This window comes from Perognathus longimembris, chromosome 2 (assembly GCF_023159225.1).
Source record: "Perognathus longimembris pacificus isolate PPM17 chromosome 2, ASM2315922v1, whole genome shotgun sequence".
Classification (NCBI taxonomy): Eukaryota; Metazoa; Chordata; class Mammalia; order Rodentia; family Heteromyidae; genus Perognathus; species Perognathus longimembris.
In genome coordinates, this window is record NC_063162.1 from 137,784,262 (window position 1) to 137,797,101 (window position 12,840).

The following is a 12,840-nucleotide window of genomic DNA, read 5'->3' on the forward strand; positions in this document are numbered from 1 at the left end:
CTGCAGCGAATTCCACCCACTCAGGTCCTTCTTCCTTAAGCCTCTGCCGGTACTTTGTGTTACATCAACCCTTAATTATTCAATTTGTAAAAATACATGCTTGTACTTCTTTTACGCTTTTCTTTGTGAGCGTCTTCAAGTCCTGTGGTGCCACGTGCTCTGCGTAGCCAATTAAGCACATACGAAGAGTAAGAACCTGTCTCCCTTCATAAATGCCAGCTTGCTGGGGAACTGCGGGGACACCTGCTCACCTTTATCCTCCCCCGCTCGGCCTAGGCCAGCTCGGTCCACTTATTTGCCAAACCCCCTGCCAATATTTGTCAAGTGTGGTGAAAATGAGGAGAGCAAGCTGAGAACCACAGCCTGCTGGGAGCAGGCACCGTTTATGTTTTTGTCTCTTTATGCTCCAGAATGCCCTGAGAACCTCATGCTTCCCCCGACCCCAACCTGTTTTGCCAGTAAGAACACCAAAGGCTCAGGGTGGGCAGGTGACTTCCCTCTCAAACATCCCAGTGATGGCAGACTAAGAATGCCCTCCCCTCCCCACCCCCCATCGCCTCCACCTTACCCCCTGCATTCTTATCCTTCCAACCTCCCAGCTTTAGACCTGGACCTGCCCCATTATTCCCCTGCATAATAACGGTGTGACCTTTACCAGTCATTTAGCCTCTCTGCCTCTCATTTATAATTTACTAATCTGCATAATAGGGGGAAATAATAATTACTTAATTCACCGGATTGTTATCAACATGATGTGAGATAATGAGTTCCATAAAAGGAAAAACAACTTAGATACTGTAAGACACTCATGAAGGTTAGATCTGCTTCTGCTCGTGGGTGTCAGGCTTGTGCATCACAGTCGCTAGCTAGAAGCACATTCCCCGGTTCCAGCCTGGCTCTCCCCCCTGACTGCCAGAACTCCTGCTGCCCCTTCCCTGGAAGACTCCAGTGGCACTGGGTATCCCCCTGACACCTGATGAGGTCTTACCGTATTTACTTGCGGAGGTCCTGGAGACTGTGGAGTTGTTCACTGCATTATAGGCTGTCACCTGCTTGGATACTAAAGCCACCACAGCACCATCCGGTACCTACGGGAGAAGGTTTCTAAGGGCCTAGGCACAGAAACTGCCACCCAGGATGTAAGGACAAATCAAGATTATTCCTATAGGATTGACGAATTGATGATCTGATCCTAAGGGACAGTTATCACCTTGCTAGAGAGCTTAGGGCTATTCGAGTGTGTCACCTTTCCTTCTGGTGAAACCAGATGTGGATCTGAGTTCTGAAGCTGCCTTCTATTTTTGTCACTGTTGTGTGGAGTGTCTTCTGGCAGATCTCCCCCTTTATCTCCTCTATCATGAAGCCCTTGGGAGACCCCAACCTTAAGTGCCCATGGGACTTCTAAAGAAAGGCTTTTCCTTAGGGACTCTTCCCTGTACCCTGTAGGAAGCACACATGTTAGCATCCTATCTCCAAAGAGTCCAGAGTTCCTGTCTGGGTGACATCTGTGGGCCAGAAAAGAACAAGGACCATGGATGAGAAAGGATTGGGCATCGGTGACTCACACCTGTAATCCTAGCCACTCAGGAGACTAAGACGTAAGGATCACAGTTCAAAGCCAGCCCACTTAGACAAATCTAAGAGATTCTTATCTCCCATTAACCAGTACAAAGCCCGAAGTGGCAGTGTGGCTCAAATGGTAGACTGCTAACCTTGAGTGGCAAAAGGCAAGCAAGAGCTCAAAGAAAAATAAATGGATTGGGCCTTGGGGATCTAGCCCTGCTAGATGTGACCCTGTAATTCTAGGCCTCAGACTGCCAAGGAGATGGCCACCTGCCTACTTAGCCAACTCCCATCTTCCCCATTCACCTTACCTGGTAGTGGGCCACTGTGTTGAGTCTCTTCCAGTCATTCTCAATCTTTGTGGTAACGTCCTCGTCTTGTAGGATCATCCTCGCCCCGCTTCCTTGTCGCCATTCTGTAGGGAGGGTGGTGGGATCTCAGAGAGGTTCTTTAAAGCCTCCTATGTGAGAATCTGCAGAGTTACCTCAAGGACACATCCACAAAGAGACAAGGGCCCCTGTCCAGGGGGACCACTGCCAACATTGTCAATGGAGAGAGGCCTTGAATTCTATTCTAATCCTAGTGCAACATGACATAAGAGAAATGGGGATAAAATTACCTGCCCTTCCCTGTCATGTGTGCCATGATTGGCCACATCTGCCAGAAGCAGGTGCTTAGTACGCACTGGTTGAATGGACGAAGAACTTAAAGTAAGTAACAAATTCAAGATGGCGACATCCTTATGCATCTCATGCTATCTGGATTTGAAGTTGGGAGCCAATGAATACATGCTGCAGGTTTACTCACTGGCTATCCATGCCCACTCCAGGAAGGTGTTCTGTTCTTTAAAGCCTGGAAGTGGGGGCTGGGGATATAGCCTAGTGGCAAGAGTGCCTGCCTCGGATACACGAGGCCCTAGGTTCGATTCCCCAGCACCACATATACAGAAAACGGCCAGAAGCGGCGCTGTGGCTCAAGTGGCAGAGTGCTAGCCTTGAGCGGGAAGAAGCCAGGGACAGTGCTCAGGCCCTGAGTCCAAGGCCCAGGACTGGCCAAAAAAAAAAAAAAAAAAAAAAAAGCCTGGAAGTGGGAGGATCATCCTTGGGAGGGTGACTGGGTAAAAATGTATGGACTGTCCTCAGACCAAAAAAATAACTCAGACCAACTGGAGAATCTAAGCAACTTACTCATTTTAATATTGAGATGCACCTTTACATTCCCTTATATTGCGAATGTTATGGGCCCAGACATTAACAACCCAGGGACTCATTGGTAGATCAATGGGAAATAAGAGTCCGCTTCTCATCAATCAGAAATCACTGCCCTACTTAGTATAAACCACATGTGGATGAGATATACATTCCAGTGTTGAAATGGACACACGGGCAAGTCCACATGCATAGCAGCTCTCCTGCACACACATGTGCATGTGCATGCACCCTCACACATACCATTCTCATGAGCACGCATCCTCCCTAAGGAGAAACAGCCTCTTAAACTCATACACAACATGTGTTCTAGCCAAGAAGCCAGCAGTCTGGTCTCCAGACAGCCAAGACCCTGTTCACTGGCTTGCAGCTTTGACACTTCTGCACCATACTCAGAGCAATGGGTTAGCTTAGAGTGGGGGTAGGTGTGGGCACGAGTCACCTAACAGCCCTTGCTTGACCTGCCAAGAAGGTTTTCCCATTGCCCACAGAGGTTTGCATTCTACTCTACTGTGGTTCCTTCTCCCCAACGCTATGCTGTGGGTCCCCAACAGGACCTATTGTGCAGCACAAAAAAAGCACTGATTCCTCCCTGTGTTATGAATATGCTGGCCATCCCATTGGACAGAAGGCCCGGAATGGAGCAGCTTGTCTTGAGGAGAAACAGAGATGCTCCTGATTGCCAAGCCCCTAGCTACAAGGTCCCCCAGGGCCTCCCTGCTGCTTGGTTTAGAGCTAAGCCCAGAGCAGGGGCTCAAAGGAATGAAAGCATAAGGATGACATCCTTCTTATTGGAGCAGAGAAGTCTCTGGGGATGCCTGTCCTCATCCTGCTAGTGAGTGGCACAGCTGGAATTGTCTGCAACAATTTGGACCTCAGCTAGGCAGGCAGGGTAATGGGCAGCAGGAAAATATCCCACCAGAGCACCTGGTAGCTGGTGGTTTTGCCTGTCATTTGGCTGCATGCATGTCTCTTTTTGCTATGCTTTTGAAGCTGCGCATAGGTCTGCATGCACACATGCCAGAGGGAGACACTGGCGTGCATCTGAATAGCAGGCAGTGGGGCCCTACTGCTTGTGTGGTATGTGAGTGGCCCCTGGTTAAGTCAGAGACTGCACTGAATGGGGACAGCAGTAGGACATGACACAGAAGATGGTCAGTACTCTGCATTTCTCTTACCTATCGGTAGAGATGTTGGGGTGTCTCATTCAGTGACATAGCCATGGGGCTTGCCAAGACTAGATGAAACTAGTACCCACCAAGCACCAGCCATCTAGTTTTCGCAACCACACTGGCATCCTGGCCGGTGGAATTTCATCAGTCTCATCGAGATCTGAGCAATGATGGCAAGTAACTGATTGTGGATCCCAATGCAGGACTTCCATGTTGTGTAACCCCTCAGGGTATGCTGTGCACAACCACTACGGCTGTACTCAGCAACCTCAGCTGAGTCAGGTCCGGCAATTATGTAAGCAAACAGGAATCAGTCTACTTCCATGTCCCCATTCTAGAAAGTAGGGCAAAAGATGGCCATGTCTCCCCCAGGCAGCTGCAGCAGGACAGATTGACCTTGGAGTATGAAATTGATGCTGCCTACAGGCAGGGCAAGCCTGATACTCAGAGGATAATGTTTATCCAGTGAGGGAATAAGTGAATGAATAAGTGAAGGAATGTGACTGAGAGATGGTGGTCTATTTTGTACTTAATAAAAAGAAGTCCTATCTCTCAAGTGTATGACCCAATGGCAGGCTACAATCAGAAAGAACTGTGAGCCACCTGGGTTAAACAAGGGATGACTGGAGTTCAGAGACCCAACCAGGCACTTCTCTTGGCAGATGTTGACCAACGAAATGAAAAACAGAAAGACAGGCCTAGAGGTCATCATAACAAGCCACTGCTCATTGTACTAAGATCAGCAAAGTTCACTTCTATGGCTTTTCCTAAGCTCCCCTTGCAGCTGGGCATTGGACCAAGTCATCAGTATACAAAAGTTCTGGGCCCTTGGGGGCTGGGGATATAGCCTAGTGGCAAGAGTGCCTGCCTCGGATACACAAGGCCCTAGGTTCGATTCCCCAGCACCACATATACAGAAAACGGCTCAAGTGGCAGAGTGCTAGCCTTGAGCGGGAAGAAGCCAGGGACAGTGCTCAGGCCCTGAGTCCAAGGCCCAGGACTGGCCAAAAAAAAAAAAAAAAGTTCTGGGCCCTTAAGCAGCACATGTGTGCCCCATTCCAGCTTCCTAAATCCACACCCTCTCAGACCCACCTCAGGAGGTTGCTGTTGAGAGAGGAGGCAGTCTTATCAAAGCCATGAGAATCTACCTTCACAATCCTGAAGCATGGATCCCACTTCACAACCAGTGACTCTGTTCTGCTTTGGCTGCCCTGACTTACTCTGAGCCCTTCAAGGAGGCTCTGTCTGAGAGCCACGACTGCCCCAATCCCATGGTGGAACAGGAAGCTGTGGGAGATGCAGTTCTACTGCTCTGCATACCTGTCAGCAGGTGGGTTCCAAGGAGGTCCAGGGTCTCAATACGTATACATACACACATGTATTATATATGTATATATATTATATACATCTTGATCTAGTAGGGACTATGAAGGCTAAGGGACTCAGTATCCTTAACCCCTAGACACCTAGCAAGGACCACAGAAGGGCTGGGAAAGGCTATGAGAGGGTCAGTGTGACTACTGAAAAAGTCAGAAAATTAGTCTTGGGGCAAGAAGAGGGACCACCTAATCATTTGGGTGCAGGGGGAGGAGCAAAAACTGGGTGTGGTGTCTCATGCCTGTAGTTCTAGCTGCTTGGGAAGTAGAGACTGATACGATCGCTGTTCCAGGTTAGCTTGGATATGACTCAGGCTTAAAAACGTTTTAGTTTCTAAGACCCCCCTCTCAACAAATAAAAAACCTGGGCTCAGTGTGGTGGCGGCACGTCTTTCACCCTAGCTGTGGTGGGAAGCATAAATAGGTGGATCATAGTTTTAGTTCAGCCAGGTATAAGTGGAAAATCCTGCTAGAAAAAAATAATGAAAGCAAAAAGGGCTGGGGGTACAGCTCAAGTGGTAGATTAGCTTCCTAGCAAGTGCAAGGTTCTAAGTCCAAACCTCAGTACCATGAGGAATAGAAAGAGGAAGAGAAAGAAGAAGAGGAAGAAAAAGAGAAAAGGGAAAAGGAGGAGAATTTTATTGGGATGGTAAATTCTCAAACATAAAATAATTGAACCACCAGGCACCAGTGGCTCATGCCTATAATCCTAGCTACTCAAGAAGGTGAGATCTGAGGATTGTGGTTCCAAACCAGCCCAAGCAAGAAAGTCCATGAGATTCTTATCTCCAATGAATCAGCAAAACGCTGGAAGTGGAACTGTGGCTCAAGTGGTAGAAAACTAGATCTAGCCAGGAGGTCTAGAGCCTCAATATCCTCACCACCTAGACACCTAGCAAGGACCACAAAAGTGAAAAAGCTGAGAGACAGGAAGCAGTTCTCTCTCTCTCCTCTCTCTCTCTCTCTCTCTCTCCCTACACACACACACACACACACACACACGCACACACACACACACACACACGAACCATGAAGCTACTTAAATTCTACTTAAATTCCTTAAGTAGAAGTGCATCATCTGCCCTGAAGGCACTAGGTCTTTGTAAACTGTAGAACCGTGATCATGGTGAATGGTTGGCAAGGGACAGGGGGACAGGCAGAGGTGACCCAACCCCCCCACCCCCCCCCCACCCCTCTTACTGCTCCACTACAGCTCAGTAGATACTGAGGGTGGCTGTGTCTCAGGGCAAAAGAGTTAAAAAGGCAAGAGGGGGCAGTGGGAGGAGAAAAAGTGGTCCCACCTTCACAGGCATGGCACAGGAGAAAATGTGACCAGGTCCTCTCTCTAGCAACTCCGCCCAGCAACCCTGTGCCCTGCTCCAGGCACCAGGCACAAAGGACACAGGCGCACTCACAATCCAATTTGTTACACTTCCACTTTCCAGGGAGAGAATGAGGTGAAGTAAAAAAGAAGAAGAAATCCCATTATCTTTATCTGCCCTTCCCATCAGGCACAGCGGAAAATGCAAACCGGGAGACAGCTGCTGTGAACTCTTTATATTTCACTCAGGAGATAGTGTATCTTTTTATTGCATACAGGAATTACTTATTTGAAAAAATATATCCTTTCAGCATGACCTAAGCAGCAAGACAGAGAAGGTGGGGGGGGGGGTGGCGCGGGGGGTGGGCAGCAATGGATAGAACATTTGCATGAAACCCCGGGAGGCCCTGGAGGTTGTGGTCAATGGCTGAGGCACAAACAAAGCAGATTGTGGAGGAAATGGGTGTGCTCTCCTCTATGTTGCTGTGTGATTCCAACCTGGGCAACATGCTTCTCTGAGCTACATTCCACCAGTGGAAGAGAGTAGAATGTCTCCAATGATTTCTTCTAGAGAATAAAGGGAGTTTTTTGTTTTTTTTTAAAGAAGAACCCCCTTATCTCAGAGAGAAGAAATGTGCCGGCTCTCCTGCTATGCTTCGAAATGACAAGCCTCTCCTCGTTTCCTTGGCAGGGCGTTTGCCACAGGTAGGCTCTTGTGTAGCTTATGGAGGACTTGAGTGATGAGAATACCTGCTCAGATGCCAGCGGGCAGAAAGGGGCAAAAACTTGAGGAGAATGGCTTAGATGGGCTGAGTGGGTTGTCACCTGGATATGCTCCCTGAAATTGCTGTCTGAAATTGCATGGCCAATTCCTTAAAACATCACCACTGCCCTCTACACACACACACACACACACACACACACACACACACACACACACACACACACACACACACACACGTAGGTAGGTAGGTAGATAGAAGAATGATTCTGTTTAGATAATGTCTAGATAGACAGATGGATGATATAAGATAGATATAAATAGATAATGTATAGATAGATATACAGGTAGCTAGGTACTATCTAGATAAATAGATACTGTCTAGATAGACAGATGATAAATGATAAATATAAATAGATAATCTATAGATAGATGTAGCTAGATCATAGATACTCTTCAACTTAACAAAGGAGTTAGGTCCTGATAAACCTATATAATAACTTGAAAATGTGGCATGTCAAAAGTGCCTTTACCCTGCGGGGATCATTTATTTGCCTAGCCTACCTTGCTGTAGCCTACAGATAGGCAAAATTAAGGACACTGCACTGAGGGTGTAAAACACAAAGGTTGTTAGGTGTGCTTTTACACCACTGTAGCCATACATTGGTTCTGTCTGTCTGAAAAGCCCTGCCTAGCATAGTTCTTCTCTGGTTCCACAGAGCCTGGGAAAGCCTGGGGCAGGTTTGGAGCAGGCGGGGAGAATACCAGCCCAAGCAGCAAGGAATGGAGGTTCAGCAAAGAAGATGCTGTCCAGGGGCACCTTGAGGAGGAAAGTCAGAGGCAAAGCCATGCCCACTAGGGAGGGGGTTGAGGCTGGCTTTTCTTGGTCTGATGACAGGAAGGCCTCAGACTGCTTCCTTCGGAGATGGCCTGGCTATCCTGCTTTGCGAGGGGCTGGGCATCAGGATGCCAGTGTATCAGGACAGGGAGGCGGTGTGGGCCAGAGGCCAGATGCAGTCTGGTATGGGAGGAGGAGGAGCTAAGGGGAAGATGAAGTGGAGGGATGGGAGGATGGGAGGTGGGGAGATGAAGGGGGAGGTGGGGGATGGGCTTGGCTGTCTTACCTCTGTCCAATACAAGCTGAAGGAAGGGTTTATGTCTGCCTGCCAGGTGGCCCTTGGCATAGATTAATTTGTAGTGATAATCACCCCTTCATTTGTAAATTAAATTAGGCTTTTCAAGCACTTTTACCTTCATGGAAGAAACCACTTGTGCTGCCTCCCTCTCCCCATGGGGCCAGGCGCATTAGTGTGTAGAGAGGCCTTGGGACCCAGAAGAGATCCCTTTTCCTTGCTATGCAACCCGACTGAAACAGGCCCAAGAGCTTGGAGGCAGCTCCAAACTGGCTTCAGTAGGAAAAAAAAAAAAAAAAGGAAGGTGTGAGAAGAGCACCCAGCATGGTTGACAGGGCGCAGGGGGAATCTGAGAAACACAGACCAAGCCATTACCTCAGTGGAACAGGCCCTGAGGGCCCATTGCGGAGGCTCCCTTTGGCTCCCCTCTTTCCTCATTTCTGTCCCTGGCCTTCTATCTCCTGCAGGTCCCTGGCTGCCATGGCGCTGCTCAGTGCCTCTGGACTCTGTGCCCCTGGAAACCTGCTCTGCCTCACAGGCAGGAGGTGTTTCCCTGGCTGAGTAGCCTCCAGCTTGAGATAGTAGCCACTCTCTGGCTGTCCCTGTTGGCTCAGCAGAGCTCCAGGGCTTGCTTTCCTCCCTGTGACTGGTAGGAAGTGGAGGTGACACCTTTAGATGCTATGACTCAGGACTGTGGCTACACGATGTACTGCATCTTCATTGAAAGCTTGTTTTCTTGGGTTTGGGACACACCAAGTATGGTGGTGTATACCTATAGTCCCAGCTACTGCGAAGGCAGAGGTAGGAAGAACGCGTATTCAAAATCCATCTAGCTTGAGCAAAAGTGCAAGATCTCATCCCCCCAAATATTCTAAAAGTAAGAGGACTAGGGATGTGGTTCAAATGAGAGTGCTTACCTAACAAGCAACAGGCCCCAAGTTTAAGATCTAGTACAACTAAAGAACTACAACAACAGCAACAAGAACAACAACAACAAACAAAACCCCAAAGAGATGCCCATCTCTCAGAGCTTTGGGGGAGGGGCATGTGACACAATAGCGGCTCTTAACCTTCCTGAGCTCTATTAAGCTTCGAAGCCTCTCAGACCTCAGCAGTGGCTCACAACTCATCTGCCCTTGTTTGCAGAGAGGCTGTTCGTAAGGAGCAACTGAGGTTCTTCAGGTGGTGGCACAGGGAGCCAGCCACTGCTCCCCGCCACGGGAAGTCATGCCAGTGGAGATGATGAAAATTCCCTCTAGATTTGAACAAGCAGCACAGATGCCCATCTGTTTTGTGTGGCTTAGTGGAAGCCAGCTTAGAGGCCAGATGGATCGGCCAAAGGCCTCTAGGGGGGTCTTCCCACCTCGTGTTGCCAGAAATCAATGCCCTCTGTGTGCCCAGCATCCATAAACAGGCATATGTGGCATCCTTAGCAGCATTATTCTCATAATCAGTTACAGCAGCTGATACCTATAGAGTGTGCACCATGCACTAGACTCCGCACGAAAGGGGCTATTAATGCCTCATGCCACCAAATTCTTACTACTCAGCACGTGCCAATATTATCTTCATACTATAGACAAGGAAACTAAGGCACAGCAATGTAATTTAGCCAAGGTCATACAGCTAGAACCTGGTGATAGCAGGACTTCCATTCAGGTTATGTCTGACACCGACCCCCCAGTGCTGGAAAATGCCTCTCTTTCACCCTGGCCTCTTCAGAACCCCGTCTTCCCGCAGGAGGACTCCCCTGGATGGCATCCTGACACTCAGGCAATGCATGGCTGCATCTAAGCACAGCTTGCCCTAGGTGGCATGCCCTTATTTATATAGGCGATGCCATCTATTCACGGAACATTCAAGTACAATGTCACCCTGCTCACCAGTAGGCTGTCATCTCTCATTTTCCCCTATTCTTTCTCTCCATCCCCTATGGTTGACCCAGATCCCTGGAGCCACAGACATGCAGCAAAAAATGACAGGCACTGAGGGGAAGAGCCTGGGGGCCAGCAAAGGTGGTGGCAAGACCTTGGCCACAGGGACTCAGAGGGCAGGTTTTGCCTTCAGATCCCTTCCGTTCATTGTATATTTCACCTGCATTCTCAGGCCCCAACTACTCAGAGAATCCCAGAGGCATCACTTACCAGGCCAGATCACCAAGAGACAGCCGGGTGACTCTCCTCTGCTCAGGGCTCTGCCCAATTCCAAGCCAGCCAAGAAGGCAAAGTCGACCCCTCGGGGGTCTGGCATGCCTGCTGTTATCTACTGATGCTCATCTTCTGTTCCCTGTGCCCTAGCTCTGCCTGCTAACACTCCAAGGAGACACGGGGACAGCTCTGGTGAGGGCTCACTCACCCAGGTCCATGTCTGCAGCCTTGGGCCGATGGGAACAGGGTACATTCTTAAAGATGGCATCCAGAATCTTCTCCTTCACCTGAGTGATGGTGTCACAGTTGAGGATCTTCACTGGGATTTCAGGGCTGTTGGTATTGTCTGGGCTGACACAGCTTAGGACCTAGGTATGGTGAGAAGTCAGATGGGTGAGGGCAGAAGGAAGGACTCTACAAGCCTAGTGTCACCTTGGCTTCTTTCCTGAATGCCTCTTCCTCTCCAGAATGGGCCGGGGGTGGGGGCAGGGAGAGGGAGAGGTGACTCAGAACATCTGTGGCCCCACCATGCCCCCTGGCCTCTCCTGTCCAGATCAGCAGGATACACCCAGGCTGCAACATCACTACAGAGGTATCAGTAGCTTACTTCATTTCAAACATCATTGAAGTCCTGATTTTCCACAAGGACCAAGGTCTCAGCCTGTGGAAGGGATGGGGGATGGGCGTCCTACCGCAGAGCCGTCACTGGTGCCCACCGCGTAGGCACAGTCTCTTACCAATGCACCTGTGTGCAGGAGGCACCATCTTGGCAACATAAGGAGCCTCTGGCTACCCGCAGGATCTTGTTTAATGCCATGCGTCACCCTGCCTTTCTTCTTCCTCCCTCCCTCCCTCCCTCCCCCACACCCATACACTTCCTCAGTACTAATGGGAATCTGCATCCTGTCTCACAAGTTTTAATAGCTCTGATTTGGGAAAAGGTGACGGTTCTAAATTGATGGGAAGTTGAAGAAGCTGAATGTGTGTGTGTGTGTGTGTGTGTGTGTGTGTGTGTGTGTGTGTGTGTAATAAAAGGTGCCCTTTACATGGTTTGGCAATACAAGAGCTCTGTCACATGAACAAATTCAATAAAATGCAGATACAGGGGTTTTAAATAGAAAAGTTTGCCCTTTCAACACTTTCAGGTTCAGGTTCTCTGAAAGGCTTCCTAAGCTGTGAGCCTGAAGCCCCAGTCGGGGTTGGCTCACCGACGAGCCTCTGTGTCTCCGTGGAATGAGTTTGAAAAGTTAACGGCTCTGTTTCACCAAACTTTTTTTTTTTCTTTAAAACGTTCTGGACTTTTTTTCCTTTGCCCTTCTCGCAGCTGGCTCTGTCTACCTTGACGGTTCACTGTGGGTGCTCCTGGGGCAAGGTGGGAACTGTGGGGGTACAGGAATAAATGAGACATAAAAGCCAGGCAGAGGCTGGGATCTCCCAGGGGGTGGCTGCCAGGTGCCCCGCCATTCTGGTCTCCAGATTCCCCCATGGCCCCTGCAGCCTGAGCCCTCTCCATGCCTCTCCCCTCCTCCCTCCCAGAGCCATGTCCCAGCGGCCTCATCTGGTTTGCAGAGCCAGACACCAGCCCCCTCTCCGACCCCTCCATGTGGTGCCAATCAGAGTCCTGGCTCTGGACGCCTGCCTTTCATTAGCAGCTAGCTCGAATGAGAACATGCTTATTACATTAGGAAGAAGAAGAAAAAAAAATCCCCTAAATCTATAAAACCAAAGTCACCCGCCAAATGCCCTGAACTACAAAGGATGGAGGCTTTCTCCCAGCCACTCTTCTCCTTCCCCAACCCCCTCTCCTTGCTCAGTGGCCAAGTAAAGCCTGATCCTTCTGCTTTCTGTCTTGGCCTCTAGACTTTTCCTTCTGGCCTCTCCTTTGGGCCAGGGTGGGCGGATCAGCTCACCCCCAAGGCAGGCCTGGGGCCATGCCAGTCCAAGTTCTAGCATCAGTAGAACTAATCACTCGGCAATTAAGTGGTACATTAATGACTCCTGGAGCCCCTCTATGAGCAATCCCTCCTGACCAGGACAAGGGTTACTGTTCACCCCAAAGTGATTGGGGCTGTAGAATCACACTTCCTTTCTTTGTGTCTAATGAGTCGCCTCAAGTTTGCTGGCACCCTGCCTGCTAATGTGCACCATCCTTCAGTCGCCTCCCCATCGATGGGATGCCCCCTGCCCCGCCCCCAGGGT

At 49.6% G+C, this 12,840-nt stretch overlaps 1 protein-coding gene across 1 annotated transcript in view; it reads right to left on the reverse strand.

The window, feature by feature from the left end:
• Positions 1–12,840, reverse strand: part of Plxna4 (plexin A4) — a 416,125-nt gene that overhangs the window by 14,695 nt on the left and 388,590 nt on the right. Inside the window, exons 25-27 of the mRNA XM_048340243.1 lie at positions 10,850–11,009; positions 1,875–1,978; positions 989–1,088 (exon numbers count right to left, since the gene is read on the reverse strand). Coding sequence (XP_048196200.1) covers positions 989–1,088; positions 1,875–1,978; positions 10,850–11,009 — 364 coding nt within the window. The remainder of the gene's footprint in view (positions 1–988; positions 1,089–1,874; positions 1,979–10,849; positions 11,010–12,840) is intronic.